Source organism: Tursiops truncatus, chromosome 7 (assembly GCF_011762595.2).
Source record: "Tursiops truncatus isolate mTurTru1 chromosome 7, mTurTru1.mat.Y, whole genome shotgun sequence".
NCBI lineage: Eukaryota > Metazoa > Chordata > Mammalia > Artiodactyla > Delphinidae > Tursiops > Tursiops truncatus.
Genome location: NC_047040.1, coordinates 88,416,331 through 88,432,682, shown reverse-complemented (window position 1 = coordinate 88,432,682; position 16,352 = coordinate 88,416,331). Strand labels below are relative to the sequence as shown.

Below are 16,352 nucleotides of genomic sequence, written 5' to 3'. Positions count from 1 at the left end.
CAGTTCTATTCATATCAAAACAGAGAGCCTCTCTTCCATGCCGCCCAAAGTTATTCATTGTTCTCTAACTTCATGGATCCTGTAAGTATCTTCAGTTAAAGGAAGACTCCGAGGTGTGGAAATGTGTACTTACTGCAGATCTCAATCAGGTAGAACCCATCTTAAGAAGTATATAAGGTCAGGGGTTCCCTGGTGGTGCAGTTGTTAAGAATCCGCCTGCCTGTGCAGGGGACACAGGTTTGAGCCCTGGTCCAGGAAGATCCCACATGCCGCGGAGCAACTAAGCCTGTGCGCCACAACTACTGAGCCTGCACTCTAGAGCCCGCGAGCCACAACTACTGAGCCTGTGTGCCACAACTACTGAAGCCCATGCACTGCAACAAGCGAAGCCACCACAATGAGAAGCCTGCACACCGCAATGCAGAGTAGTCCCCGCTTGCTGTAACTAGAGAAAAGCCCACAGGCAGCAATGAAGACCCAATGCAGCCAAAAATAAATAATTAATTAAAAAAAAAAAAGAAATACATAAGGTCAATATAGCAAAGCGGTTCAGAGCACATGCTTTGCATTAGTTCCTCTGGCTATTGTTACAAATTACCACAAATTTGGTGACCTCAAGTCTGCAGTTTAATGATGAGATCTATTGAAACTACAGTTTTTCTGTTACAGCTGCAGGCATTAATAACTTTCAAACTCAGGAAAAATGCTTTGAGTGTTTTTTTCTTAATACTTTAAAGATATGAAATAATGTGAAAGATATTTTAACATAACTTCTATTTGGATATATGTATCTCAGTATAATTAATTTATACAGCTTAAAACCAAGTACTGCACTAATAGAATATATGCAATAATAAATTGAATACTAAGTTTTCATTTTTGTATTTTTTCCTTTCTGCTGGAAATTATAATTCATTCTGCCATGAAAAATGAATCTTGGACAAGACATTCAAGAATCTAAACATGAATACAATCTTATAAAGAACATCTATCTTGTCCTCTTAGACAGCATAACAATTATATCTGCAAGAATTGTTACCAAGGCTATTGCCCCAGAATCATACTCCTGGCCCTCCCTCCAGGTAAATTTGCAGAAAACCACAGCTAACCATATCCTCTAGCTGTGTTCACAGCACAGGAACAAGAGTCTCCCTATAAGAAAACTGGTGCAAGCTGGTTCAACTTCAAAAGTGGGACAAATATCGCCCTGCACCTCATTACCATCTCATTGTAATAGTAAGACCCCTGTCTGTCTGCCCATGATGCTTCAACCTGCTTCCAACCCAGATGCCAGAGGATCATACAAGGACAGAAAAGAGGTGACACCCCAGTTCCAGGAAGAACCCGCCTATTCCCAGAAGACCAATGCATACACTTCCCCCTCATTAGCCTTGCCCTTAAAATCTTGCCTTAATTGTCAGTCCCCTGGGCAAGAAGTTGATTTGTGATTAAGATCCCACTTCTCCATTCTCCGGCCATTGAATAATGATTGTGCTGCTTCAGTCTCAACTTTGGTTTCATTTTTGGCTCTGCAAACCCAAACAGAAAAGAACCTTCCTTCCCCAAGAGGCAGGGGCTTGGCCAGGCTAGGGTTCAAGTAGGGGATCATAAGACCTAATTTGGTAACAGAATGACTAACCACTTAGTCTATTTTAGCTTGCTGTTGGCATCTTCCTTTATTTCTTTAGAGCACTTATCACGATCTTGTTCATTTATGTGTTTATTTGTTTATTATCTATTTTTCACTATTTGGATGTAAACTAAATATGAAGCTTTGTCCTATTTACTGCAGGATTCCCATCACCTAAAATAGCACCTGGCTCAGGGAAGGCATTCAATGAATATTTATTGACTGGACAAATAAATAAATCAAGTAATTAATTAAAAGAAATCAAGAGTATAAATTTTACCAGAAATTTTGTCAAAAAATTCTGAAGAGTAAAATACAATAAAGACTGGTAAATGTTTTGTCCTTATAAAAGTCTATTTTTATTAAATCACTAATATGTCTTCATTTCATAGATATTTTCCATAATTATTGAGATATATGTAAGTACTTCAAATGGGCAATTTTCCTTTCTTATTTATTTATGTACCATTTTAGCCCACAATATTACACAAAGATTATGAGATATATCACATTTAGGAAGTTTGCAATAAAACTCTAAGAGAGAAAACAAAAAGAATGAACAGAGATGGGTCTTTTTTTTTAATGCTGTTTTTTTCTATATAAAAAGGATCTGAGCTTGTAAAGAATATCTTCAAGATATTTATGTTTTATGTAAAAACAGCAAAATCATTAAGCCTTCTACTTCAAACTATACACATTTATCTAAGATTCAGAATTTCTACTAAGCTTACAAAATCATTTGTCAAACCAAGCATTACCTCTCAGTCTTCAGGTTAGTTGGTAGACTAGTTAAATGAGTGACTATACATAGAACTTAATTTTTCTGATCCCAAGAATCACGAATTGTCATTTGCCAAATATAAGTTCTGTTTTGACATGTTAATCTCACAGCATAATGTGTATTTTTATTCTCCTTATTGGTAAGAAGCAAGATAAACTAATAAAAAGACATTAAGCTGTCCCTTGTATAGGATAATCAAAATGTTAAATATATTTCAGGTGTAAAAATCGACAGGTTTTCAGAACCTTCCTACTGCCAAAGCAACACGGTACAGATGTGCCTGGCAGTCAAGTGGCCATTAGAATTGACCTCTGTTACTGTGGTAAAATGCAAAGAACTCCAATGTCACTGACTAGATATGGTTATCAAAGTTAGGATTATTAGCTGGAACATTCAGTCACAGCACAGGAACTGACACTTTTTGAAAAGAGCCCAAGGATCCTGTATATTACATGTCAGTCTAGGTCAAAATTAGGGCAATCCAAATGCATCTACTTAAAATATGCAAGTTTATTGTCCTTCTAAAATTGTCAAGTTCCTCTTATTCATTATTGGATTACAGAGAAAAGTAGGCAGACAGCCTCTGCCTCATGCAATTTAAAGTAAAACTCTTGACTCTAATTAGACACTCCTTAGGTGGCTAAGTCACGGTGGATTTATATTGCCTTAATCAGTAAACTATAAAAAAAGACAAAAACAGGGATATTTTTCATTTTAGCACTTCATTTGTCGCTTGTGGAAGGTGTATTTTTATCATTAAAGTTTGATTTAAAGTGAACCTGAGTTGAATGAATAATCTTCTCATGCTGTCCCCAACCCCTCTAAAAGACAGGAGAGACCATCATGCATTACTACTCATGCTGTAAATAATTTTAGTCCGTTTCTCTACTTTTATTTTCTCTACTTCCTCCCTCTGATTCACTCTGTACTCCACCACCATATTGATTCTCCTAAAATATCTTTTTTTTTTTTTTTTTGCAGTACGTGGGCCTCTCACTGTTGTGGCCTCTCCCGTTGCGGAGTACAGGCTCCGGACACACAGGATCAGCAGCCATGGCTCATGGGCCCAGCCGCTCCGTGGCATGTGGGATCTTCCCGGACTGGGGCACGAACCCATGTCCCCCGCATTGGCAGGCAGACTCTCAACCACTGCGCCACCAGGGAAGCCCCTAAAATATCTTTTTATTCACATTATTCTTTGGCTCAAAAGCATCTCCTCTTATCCCTTCAGGATTTTATCCAAGCCCCTTCACCTCACATTTAAGGCCTTGAATTTCACTACCTTTTGGGATCCACAGCTCCTCTGTCATGATTACCTGTAAACTAAACCTGCAGTAGTGACCCACTTAATGTTCCTCTCATCCTCTTTCTGGAGCATGTGCTTTTTGGTGTTTTGTTTTTTTCTCATGGGATTCCTGGTGCTGAAATATACTCCCCTCCCCTTTAACATTCTTTCTTTAAGATCTAGCCCAAATACTACCTCCTTCACAAAACAGTTCTCTGAGAATCCCCAGATAAAGACACCTCTGCCTTCCTGTGTATTCTCATTACACAGACATTCTCCATTAATCATGTATTTCTCTGGGCCAGCTTTGAACTTATTAAATTAAATGCTGCAGAGCCTTTATATTGAGTTGGCCAAAAAGTTCATTTGGTTTTAAGTAAAAATAAAAGACACATTTTTCATTTTCACCAAGACCTTTATTGAACAACGTATTCACTAACCAAATGAACTTTTTAGCCAACCCAATATTTTGGGGGAGTTTATATTATCTCCAAAGGTAGATTATAAACTCCTTGAAGGCAGTAGTCATTTCCTAACATTTTTTTTAATCTCCTATGATAGCTAGCACAGTGTCCTTCATATAATAAGCATACAATTAATGTCCCTAAATCAAGGATTTTTTAAATATTTGAGAAGCAAACTGTATATATGAGGAAACTGAGGTCCAGAATCATTAGTAACTCGCCTAAAAGTGACTAGCAGCCAGTCGAAGATTGTTTGCGTGATTATTAAAGATGCTTTTTACTTATACCGAAGTTATATTATTTCATTATTGATCTGTTGTTCTAAGCCAAGTAATTTATGAAACTCACTGATCTTAATAAAGTATATGCATATATGTTTACATATTATATATAATAACATATAAGTATTTGTAAATAAAAATAGGTATAAACAAAGTTTCTCTGCAGATATTATTTCAAGGGTGACTCTAAAGAACTCAATTGTAATATAACGTCAAAAACAATATGCAAGAATCGTGAGGACAGTGGGAACATTGATCTTTTTAATGAACTTTGAGTGACACGACCAATATTCCAGTGAGAACCAAGTATTACGAAAGTCTCCAATGTCCTGTTAAATCTTATGTTCTACCATATAACACCGTAAACAAATAACTGTAAGTCCACATTTTCCATGAAGGTGGATTAATAGCTCAATTTAATTCCTGTAATACTTATAATGTAGTGGACAATTGCAAGTTCAATTTTATAATGAAGGTTTTAATAAGTCAGTATTTGGAAAACATGTTGAAATAATGTTACTCAAGAAATAAAAATTAACAAATATTTTAAAATCAACAGTAACTTGGGCTCTGGTTAAAGTTAGCTTGACGTACATTGGATTTATCCTTTTAAATAAATGTTTTGTCTCTGGGCAGTTTGATACACATTGTCACTTACCATCTTTCAGGATGGTTTCTCGCTCTGTGCCATCTATCTTCTGCCGGCCAATTAGGAAACTGGTGGTGTCAGCAAAGTAGATATAATTGGTTTCTGCATGAAAATCTAAAGCACGAGGGTTTACCAGATTTTCTATGGGGATCATGTATTCATCAGCTATCTTGGTATTCAAGTCCATTCCTCTAACAATTCCTGGGCGTCCTTTCCCATAAAAGAGGAACAACTCATTCTTTGGTCCTGCAAAAGAAAGATTACAAACATAAACAACCGATGCTGCCTAATCTTCTTTACCCTGCATAATGCCACTGTTTAATTAACTGGCACAATTAACATTTTTTTAAATTCAGTACCAAAAATTAAACCCTAAAATATGCCAAATGCATCTCGATGCAAGAAGGCCAGCTAATTGCGTTACTTTAGTTAAAACAGAAATTACTTCTGTGAATAGGTTATATTTAGTTAATTATTCTTTTGCCTGTAACTGTATAGCAAAAACAAGACAGATCCTTGGATAACTTATAACTGTAAAATGGAAATTTATTAAAACATCTGGCACATTTAATCTTACAATTCATTACAATCTATCTAACATATCTGTAGATACTAACTGTAGCATTCATTATGTTTGACAGTGCTAAAAACTTCAGAATATTTAAAACACACCCCCTCCCTACTCAGAGCTTGCATCTACAGACTGTCAGAAGCAAACAAAAAGAATCACACAGTATCACATAACTTGCATGTGAATATATTATAGTTTGTATAAACGTGATTTTTTTTTTTTAAGAAATGAAATAAAATGCCAGTTACAGTGTCACTTCTTTCTTCATATCTTAATTAGAACGTTAGAGGCTGATGCTGTCTGCCGGTAACTCTTATGTACAACACAGCCTTTATCAAAAACTAAACAAAACAAAAAACTGTGTCCTGGGTTAAAATGCAAGAATCAAGGAAGCTTTTTCTACAGAATGAATGAACTCCTTCAGACTTTTATATGAAACTACATGCAAGGCTCTCGTATTGCTAGGGCACGTTACACTTAGTTTAGTGTACATAATTTTGAAAGGAATACTTCATATGGAAAGGAAAACATACTAGGTTTTATTAAGAAAACTGAGAATACATATGACTATTATATTTGGATAACCATACCATAGTGAGATTCTTAGTAAATTAAAATAATTACATTATAAAATTTGGAGGAAAAAAAATAAGTAATTACTCATTAGCTCAACACCCTCAGTGCAAACTATATAATCATTTTATATATTTTCTTTCTTGTTTTCTTTTAAAATTAGTGTTAATGAATATTAAATATATATAAATATTTACAAAATGTTAATATTTAAAGAATAAAAAATAAAACAAATCTCATGTACCTAGCATAGATCTTAAGAATATTTCCAGAACATTAGAATGCACACACATGCCCCAAACCCACCCCCCTTCCATCCCAGAGACATCCAGTATCTCTGGTTATATACAATAATATGGTTATTATGTTTACCATGCATTTTTTAGAAGTTTTGCCACGTATGTTGTTTGTATTTCCCAACAGTAGACTGTTTAATTTTGCGTGTTTGAATTGCATGTGTGCTATTAATTTTATTCTTATTACATACTTTATATTCATCTATGGTTGTTGCAGTATCATTCATTTTCATTGCTGTATTATATTCCTTGGTGCAACTATTTCAAATTTAATTTATCTAGCTATTTTTCTAATGCACACTAATATAGAAGAGAATATGTTTTGTATTCTTCTTTTATTACTAAACCTTAGCATTAAGATTATATTCTGTGCTGATCCTTTTCTTTCTTTTTTTTTTTTTTTTTGGCTGTGTTGGGTCTTTGTTGCTGTGCATGGGCTTTCTCTAGATGCTGCGAGCAGGAGCTACTCTTTGTTGTGGTGGGCGGGCTTCTCACTGTGGTGGCTTCTCTTGTTTCAGAGCACAGGCTCTAGGCATGCAGGCTTCAGTAGTCATGGCACGTGGGCTCCGTAGTTGTGGCTTGCGGGCTGTAGAGCGCAGACTCCACAGTTGTGGCACATGGGCTTAGTTGCTCCATCGCATGTGGGATCTTCCCAGACCAGGGCTCAAACCTGTGTCCCCTGCGTTGGCAGGCAGATTCTTAACCACTATGCCACCAGGGAAGTCCCTGATCCATTATTTTTGCCTTACATTCCTTCAGTATGATCAATATAATATATGATATTTGCCAAATCATTCCTCAGTTGATTTTATCTTTCCACTATTATAACACTGAGATATGCTTTTTCCCATATCTCTTAGTATACATTTCCAGAAGTGGAATTACTGGGTAAAGAATATTAACATCCCTCTTTCTCACTACCCTCACAACCTCTCAGTGTCTACCTACTTGTTATTTTCTTTAAAGATACTACCGTACATTATTTTTTTTATTTTTTATTTTTTTGCGGTACACAGGCCTCTCAATGCTGTGGCCTCTCCCGTTGCGGAGCACAGGCTCCGGTCACGCAGGCTCAGCGGCCATGGCTCACTTGCCTAGCCGCTCTGTGGCATGTGGGATCTTCCCAGACTGGGGCACGAACCCATGTCCCCTGCATCGGCAGGCGGACTCTCAACCACCGCGCCACCATGGAAGCCCCTATCTTACATTATTTAAGAGTAGATTCATTTGAAAATTAACATTCCTGAGTATTCCCTACCGACATCATATGCATAGATACTTTTGTTTTTTAAAAAATTGGGATCTTATATATGCATTTTACTACTTAACTTTAAAAATTTAACAATACTTTGTTGTGTCATTAAAAGGTCTTCAAAACATTCTTTTCAATGGCAGCATCATGTTTCCTGCTAGAGAGGCAACATAATATGGTCAGCTACTTATGTACTGTAGGATATTTAGATTGCTTCTGGGTTTTTGTTATTATACATACATTTACAATGGATTTCTTTAGTCAAAAGTGGGATAACTTGTTAAAGGATGTTATCAGTTTTATCTCTTTTGTATGTTATTATCAAATGTCTTTCTAATAGTGGTATCAATTTCCAGTTCTATTAGCAAGGCGTAAGAATGCTGGTTTCACCATATCTCTTCTTGCTAACATTTATTTTTGCTTGTATTTTTAATTGATGCTTTAATTGGTAAACCTGGCACAATACTTCATTGGTTTAATGTATGTGTGTATATGTGTATGTGCACGTGTGCATGTGTATGTATATTTTAAATAAGAATGGTAACTATTTTTCCCATTGTTTTATTCAGTCACTTTTTTCAATCATTCACTACCTGAAGTTTCTTCTAACGTGTTTTCCTATACCATAGACAACTGAAAACTAAAAACTACATTTCACAGACACCGATATAGCCATGGCTCTAGTTTTGATTTAAGTACCTAAAGTCAGGTGTACTAGCTTGAGTTTGGAATATAGAAATGAGACCACTTTTGTTGCTTCTGCTGGTATTTATCTGATGGAGAAACTGAATTTTTCCACATCAGTCTTCTTCCTTTCTGTATATCAAGAGACAAGGAAGAGGGTATCTTTTTGTTGTGCTGTGTTTTTTTTGTTGTTTTATTTTCCAGTATGACATATTATTTCTGGAGCTAATAGTTTTGGTGCAAACTTCCTAATCCCTAGATCTCAGCTAAGATGGTGTGTTTCTGAAACACCATGTTTGCCATTTGTGGCTTCCCGATGCCCTAACTTCTGATTACCGTAGGTGTTCCAGCTGAAGCCAGGCTAGTTTGTGGTGGTTTTGAGGAAAGTTCCCAAGACCCAGTCTAGAAGCTGCTGCTTCAGGCTTCTCAATGATTTTGTAAGTACCTATTTGTGTTTGATCCTTTCTGCTTAAAATAGCTAGAATTGTTTCTATTAATTTAAATGTAAATGTACCCCGATTGATCACTACATTAGGCATGATTGAAGCTTATGCAACTCTGATCTTATGTTTCTCCACCAAACGTGTGTGTATATATGTGTGTGTGTATATGTTATATATGTGTGTGTGTGTATGTGTACACATATATAAATGTACATACACATATATACACACACATGTATATATGTATGCATAAATGTGCATGACTGTATTTTTGCATGACATGCCATCACTTCCCAAGTGGTAACCAGAGCAGTTTAAAGGCTGGGTACACACACACACACACACACACACACACACACACACACGCACACAAAACTACCCCTATCTTGAGGCTTCTGACACAAAACCTTCAATTATCCAGAGGATTTCTTGAACATGAGAGCTGGTGTCTCTACATTCCTAGCATTTGATACAAAGCTGGACATAAAAAAAAGTACTAAAAGGCATGTATTTTATCACAGTTAAGTCTCTTGGGTTCTCAATTTAAAAATATTTGCACTATGAATTCTAACCACTTAGACTTAAAATTATAACAAATTTAGAGATCTCATTTCATAGTCCTCAGCAAGCACAGGATAAGAAAGCAAAAGAGATGGCAGGGCAGTGGTCAGAGAGGGAGCACAGACAAAAATAAATCAAGACAAAATATACACTGTAAAAAGCAGTCATCAGGGGCTTCGCTGGTGGCGCAGTGGTTGAAAGTCCGCCTGCCGATGCAGGGGACACGGGTTCGTGCCCCGGTCCGGGAAGATCCCACAAGCCGCGGAGCGGCTGGGCCCGTGAGCCATGGCCACTGAGCCTGCGCGTCCGGAGCCTGTGCTCCGCAACGGGAGAGGCCACAGCAGGGAGAGGCCCGCGTACCGCAAAAAAAAAAAAAAAAAAAGCAGTCATCATAATCTTAAAAATTATGGTATTTGTGGGACACCTAAAAACCAACAGTCTCCACATGGACACCATTTCTATGAGGGCCATTAAAACTACATCTGATTATGCGGACCCTGAGTAAACAACTTAATTAATTTTTGTGTAAAAATGTAAACTTAACCAGAGTAATGTGTGAAAAATATTTATTAGCTTATTTAAATAAAGAATAATTAAGTTATTCTAGCATATTTCAAAAATAAAACAAAGATATGTCCAACTACTAGATAACTTTTTAAAAAAATTGTTAAAGAGATTGATATTTAATTAGTATAGCTCCAGTTACTTGGAAAGTGAAATAATGAAAGGAATTTCATCCCCAATGCTGGATAAAGTGAAATATTACTTAATGTGGATTTTTGTTGGACTAAACACACCTATTACTAGAGGCAGCATCTTGGTTCAAAAAAGAGAAAATCTGGTTAACCGACGATTCAGGCTCATTAGATCATGAACATTCTTTAGGGAATTAAGGAAAGGATCTTCCTAAAAATCTTCCCTAAAGTACGGTTTCCAAAGATCCATAAATTTAGTGACTCTACAGCCCAATTAGGTTTCTCATTCACATTATCACACACATACAAAAGAGAAAAAAAAAAAAACAACTAAATACTGATTTTGAGAAAAATGGCTTGTACACATTCACAGGCAAATTTGGCCTGATGATGTCTCACGTTATTACTGATGTTGATGCTCCTAATTAATACTAAGAACCCTATTCTGAAGCATTAGCTGCTGGCAAATGTTTGATTTTCAATAACGTACTTTTGCATGACCTGCCATCACTTCCCAAGTTGAAGCCAGTCCTGCAGCGACAGGTCCGTGCTTTGTAACTGCTGCTGAGCAGACAGATGTGTGAACATCCCCCTGGCATTCCGTATGGATCCACTTCACATGCATGGCTTCTGACTACAACAAATGAAAAAGAGCATGCTTGAAATTCTCCAAAGACAAGATAATTATGTGCATCAGTATGTTGAAACTTTGACAGTGCAAGAGGAAATCCTAGCAAAAATCTATATACCCAAATATTTTGTATCATAATCAATTGGAAAAGAGTTTAAAACCCAAAAAAGAAAAGGTAGGGATTTGCCAAAATCCTCCTAAGTCTATTTTTTAAAAAAATTCTGAGAAGATAAAATGCTTTTATATTAACCTAAACTGTTTACATGTAAGCAAAATAAAAGTAACATGGTTTTTTGGTACATGCTTATTGTACTTTAAAAAATACACTTTTCTGGCAAATATAAAAAAAATACTGTTAAAATATCCTAGGTTAGGTAGTTAGGCAGAGAAAGGATTTCTTCTGAAATAATCTATTATATGGGCACCTAAATTAGGATAAATTTAGGTGCCCATATAATAGATAGGTGCTTCAGTGATTACCTTTATTGAAAAGTACTGAGATAAATTTTTTTCTTCAATTTTGAGTCCATTGCCATTTGGAGAACCCTTCCACAAAATGAATTTTGTGTGTGTGTGTGTGTATTTGTGTGTGTGACTATAACTGTCAAAAGGAGAAGGCTGAGTCTTCATGTGGAGGTTATGGAATAGAAGGCTGTTGTATGAGTGTAGACAGTGGAGAAGAAACAAAAATAGGAAACGTACTGTATGGAGAGGATGAAAAGAAGAAAGGTCAAAGAGAAAATGCTGTAGTAGGAATAATACCAGTAAGATTTTATGTATTACTGTAATTATATTTCTTTTCAATCACGACTTTCTTGGAATTGTCATGAGTAATATGACAATTTTCTTTTAATATTAAAACTTACATGCTTTCGAAAATTGTGCTATGTTCTTTTTGTATTCTGCATTCTCTAAATGAAAAGATAACTGAAATGTAGTTTAGTTTTTTGCACAAGAGTGTTGCTTTTATTTTCCAGTCTCATCCCATTTCTATACTAGATCACATCTCCTCTTACCTACTTAGCAACTCCCCAGTTTCTCACTGTCCTTTCTTCATTACTTTTGCTCTCTGCATTGGATCATGCCCATCAGCATACAAATGTGCCATTATTTCCACATCTTGGGGGGGGGTAAAAAATCCTAATTTTAACCTTAATTCCCACAGCAATCCTTCAATTAGCTCCCCATTTCTCTGCTCCACCTAATATCAACACTTTTCAAAGTTATCCTCGCTCATTTTCTACATTTCTTTCCTTCCTATCTTTCCCAGATCCTTTCTATCCAGACATTCTCTTCACTGCAACCTGCTCTTGTCAGATCCCTATGAGTTTCATGCTGCTAAATCCAATGGCCAATTGAATTTAACAAGCTTCTTCTCAGTCTCCTCTTTTGGTTCTTCCTATTGTCTTTGACTTCTCATTGTTGGAGTGTCCCAGTGTGTTTTATTTGGAACTTTTTTCTTCTCCATCTATAGTTACTTCCTTGGTGACCACAACCATTTTCCTGGCTTTAAATGTCACCTATATGCCAATGACTCTCAAATTGTTTTGTTCAGCTTGGACTTGCCCCTGAACTTCAGACTTATATACTCAAATACCTCCTTGAAATCTCCACCTGAATTTATGACAGAAATTCAAAATAACATGTAAAAATTATACATTTTCTCTTTGCCCCCAGTCTGCTCCAAACTGAGTTTTCTTAATCTCAAAAATAACTCAATTATTCCAGTTGCTCAGCCTAATTGTCATCATCCTTGCCTCTTTTTAAATTTACACCCCACATCAAATCCGTTCAGAAATGCTGTTGGCTCTACCTTCAAATATATTCTGAGTCTAACTAGCTACTTTTCACCACCTTCACTACTACCATCTTGGTCCAATCCACCATCATCTCTAACTTTCCACCCTTGTCCCTGACAGCCTATTGTCAATATAGCAGCCATACTGATTCCTTTAAAAAGTCAGTCAGATTATGAGACTCTTCTGCTTAAGGCTTCCTAAGGACTCCCCATCTCACTAAAAGTATAAGCAAAGGTTTTTACAACTGTACGCAGGGCCCTACTTGTTATGGTCCTCCTTCATTTCTCCAGCTTAATTGCCTACTTCTCTTCCTCTTTTCACTCTGCTCCAGACCTATGGGTCTCCTTGTTGCTCCCTAAACAATCCAAGCATGCTCTTCCTCATGGTTTTTGTGTGTGCTCATCTTTCTACCTGCCTCTCTCCTCCTTGAATTACTTAAAGTCTTCATGCAATTTCATCTTCTCAATGGGACTTCCTCTGACCATCCAATATAAAATTGCAAACTACCCCCATTCCTGACACTCATCTGCTTTACCTTTTTCCATAGCGCTTACTATCTTCTAATAGAATGATAATTTACTTGGTTTTTTAAAATTATGTCTTCTTTACAACAATGTAAATCTCACAGAGGCAATGATGTTTTGGTCTGTTTTATCACAACTATATTCTCAATGGACATAGAATAGTTCCTGGCACATAGTAAATGGTCAATGAATAATTGGTGAATTAATAAATCCTAATATAAAACCCTAAGAAGGTTACCTACAGAATTCAAAATTTGAATTTCCTGTAAACACAATATGTATATGTGATAATACATTGCCTAAGCTGAATTTATGTTAATGGTTAGATAATTCTAAATTCGTTTTAATTTGAAGCACAAAAAGATGACGGACATTTGGGTGGTAGTTTTTGTATGTTACATTATTCTACATATGATTGAGCCTAAACTGTATTGATGAACAAGCATCACTAACCTACAATGCAAAGTAGTTAGTGTTTTTGAGGAATACTTAGAAATGTTGTAGCCTTCTCGTTAAAAATTATTTTTTATTTAACATGTGTTAAGGAATGATTGGGATGTTCAGTCAAGAGACCCCAGTGACTGCAATAAAAACTAGACAGATACTGCAAGGAAATCACCTAATTTGAAATGTTTCCCAGAACGATATAAAAAAATTCCCTAAAGTCTTAGCATCTGGGTTTCCTGCATGCATACATCGAGTGCAAGTTCCTTCCTGAATCTAAATCTAGCCGTCATTTTAATTCTATGGTTGTAGAAACAATTCAACAGCAACTGAACAATTTGTCATTTAGACTTGGGAAGGGAGCTCTGTTCCATTTTATCATGCAGACATGTACATTTTTGCTATCAAAACAGAGAATTTATGGCTCACCCACTTTAACACCAAACAAAGGCACAAGGACCATATCCCCATTCAGTCTGCCATTGTGAAGGCTATGAAGAAGTCTTGCATCTTACCTATTGGTTGAGTTCTTTTTTGATAGATTCGGATTCCTCGAGCATTTTCCATTTTAATTAATGAATGAATATCAGTGCCATTAAATCGGTTTATCCGTATGATATTGAAGTTATCAGAATTGGTTGCATACAAATAGTCTTCAAACACAGTTATACCATAAAGATGTTTGACCTATAAGAAGGGGCAAAAATGACTGTGATTTTTAATTATGTTGCTTTCAACTTGAAAGAAAAAATGATTGCTACTTACTCCTGTGGAAAATTCCCATAGTTGGAGAGTCACAACCATATTATCATTTATCTTCTCTCATAGAATTTGACATTTCACTAATTTAAACTTTTTCTCTGAGAATAAAACATTATGCAGTAGTGGTTAAAGCACTACCCAATGTATGGGAGAGAATTTTATTCATGTTTCATTAAGAAAACATGTTCAGTAGCTACTTTTCAAAGCCTAGTGAGAACCAAACTTTCAAGCATATTCAATAACATGCTTATGGCACTGTTAATGTAAAATTTGATATATTTTTGTGGGCTACATTTTCATATAGCCATGGATATGTAGAATCTGTAAAAGGCTTGCTTTACCTGTGAAAGGACTGATGAGAAAACACCTTTGAAAATCCCATTTTTTTAAAATACAGGTTACATTTAGACTAATAGCAGCCCCAGGATGGAAAATAGTAAACAACAAAATCACATATTTGGAATAATTGTAAAGAAAATGTCAGCATTCTACTCAGAAATTGTACTCTTTCTAAAGCCTATTCATAATGAAAATGGAACTCTGATTTGAGAATAACAATGTTTACTGCTCTCCACGACACTTCACAGTTAACAGTGTAACTCTCCTCCTTGGCACAGGTCTTGGGGACTGTGGGTAAGAATAGACTTCTTGAACTGATGGAAAGCTTCCAGTAAAGCAAAGGAAGAATAAGTATACTGATTTTCTCATACAAAAAGGCACATGCTAGGCACACTGCCTTCGGGCATGCCTTGTAGTATACTCAATTTAAAATGGTTCTGGACCGAGGTATGGTAGATTTGTCAATTGATTTGCCGTACAGATTTTGATGAAAAAGCATTTGTCATTATCGTTTGGCATTATATTGTACTTCTAGTGTACTTTTCATATAGATTTGTAGTCAAGAGAATTTGAGAAGTTACGCATGGTTTGACTGTAAAAAAATTTTATAGAGAACAAAATCACAAAAATTTCTACTTAGGAAATCATGCCAGTTCTATACCTTAAGCAAAAGCATTTGATTTGCTATCTTTCTAGCTTACATGTCTCTTTATTACTATTCCTGATCCTCTCATAGGAGATGTTGAGTAAAAGAAGACTGGCTTTTCACGCTGTTTTTGGACGTATTTCCTTTCTTCATGTCTAGGCTACAAATGAAAGTTAGGAATTAAGGGGGAGAATCATTCTATGTTAAAGCCCCAATAATCATTTTCAATGTTAGTATTACTCTCCAGTAAGTGTTTGTAGGGGGAGGCATGTGTGTATTTACTAATAATATTTTCCACATAACTGACATCATATTCACTAAATATATCTATGACCCAATTTTGATTTGGGCAATAATTTTTTTTCCTGTAAGAATTACAAGCAAGCTGAAGTCTTCCATTAATTGCCATTTATTTGATGCATGCTTTGCTTAAAGTTTGGGGCCAGTCATCTGGAAGTGTGCGATTGTGGCCTAAACACATTGCTGTCTATGCAATTGCCAATCCGAGCCTCAGGAGAGAAAGGAAGCATGGCTACAGAGGGGGCAACTGGTGAGGGCATAAAAACACGGTCACACAGTAGCCATCAAATTTTACTCACTGCCTCTCTGCTTTCCTTCAGAAGGCTTTCTTTACCGTAAAGTACCTACATTGTTGCCTGTTCTGCTAACTACCCCCAACAAAGGTGGCAGGAGCTTGGTGTGGTGCATAGACCATTCTGCCTACAGGACAAATACAAAATTTTATCTTTGTTGGATTACGTAATGGCAGAGTAAGCATATGTGTAGGGAACCAGTAAAACATAGGCAACAGAAATGGTTAAAAAAAGGAATAATTAAAAACTTCAGATATTAAAAAGCTTTTAAAAGTAGTCATGGGGAAGATCATTTGAATTCCTCATTCTTGTTTCAAGGTTTAAAATTTTAAATACATATACGTAAAAAGAAGGTCCATCATAATCATTTTAGAGACTAGGTCCTCTGAGGTCATAACTAGACTGCCAAGGAAATCAAAGTTTTAAGGACAGTCAAAGGTGAGAGAAAT

At 36.1% G+C, this 16,352-nt stretch overlaps 1 protein-coding gene across 1 annotated transcript in view; it reads right to left on the bottom strand.

Annotated features, from left to right (window-relative positions):
• Nucleotides 1–16,352, bottom strand: part of LRP1B (LDL receptor related protein 1B) — a 1,432,692-nt gene that overhangs the window by 772,152 nt on the left and 644,188 nt on the right. The window contains exons 9-11 of the mRNA XM_073806959.1: nucleotides 14,079–14,250; nucleotides 10,656–10,799; nucleotides 5,100–5,336 (exon numbers count right to left, since the gene is read on the bottom strand). Of these exons, the coding sequence (XP_073663060.1) occupies nucleotides 5,100–5,336; nucleotides 10,656–10,799; nucleotides 14,079–14,250 (553 nt within the window). The remainder of the gene's footprint in view (nucleotides 1–5,099; nucleotides 5,337–10,655; nucleotides 10,800–14,078; nucleotides 14,251–16,352) is intronic.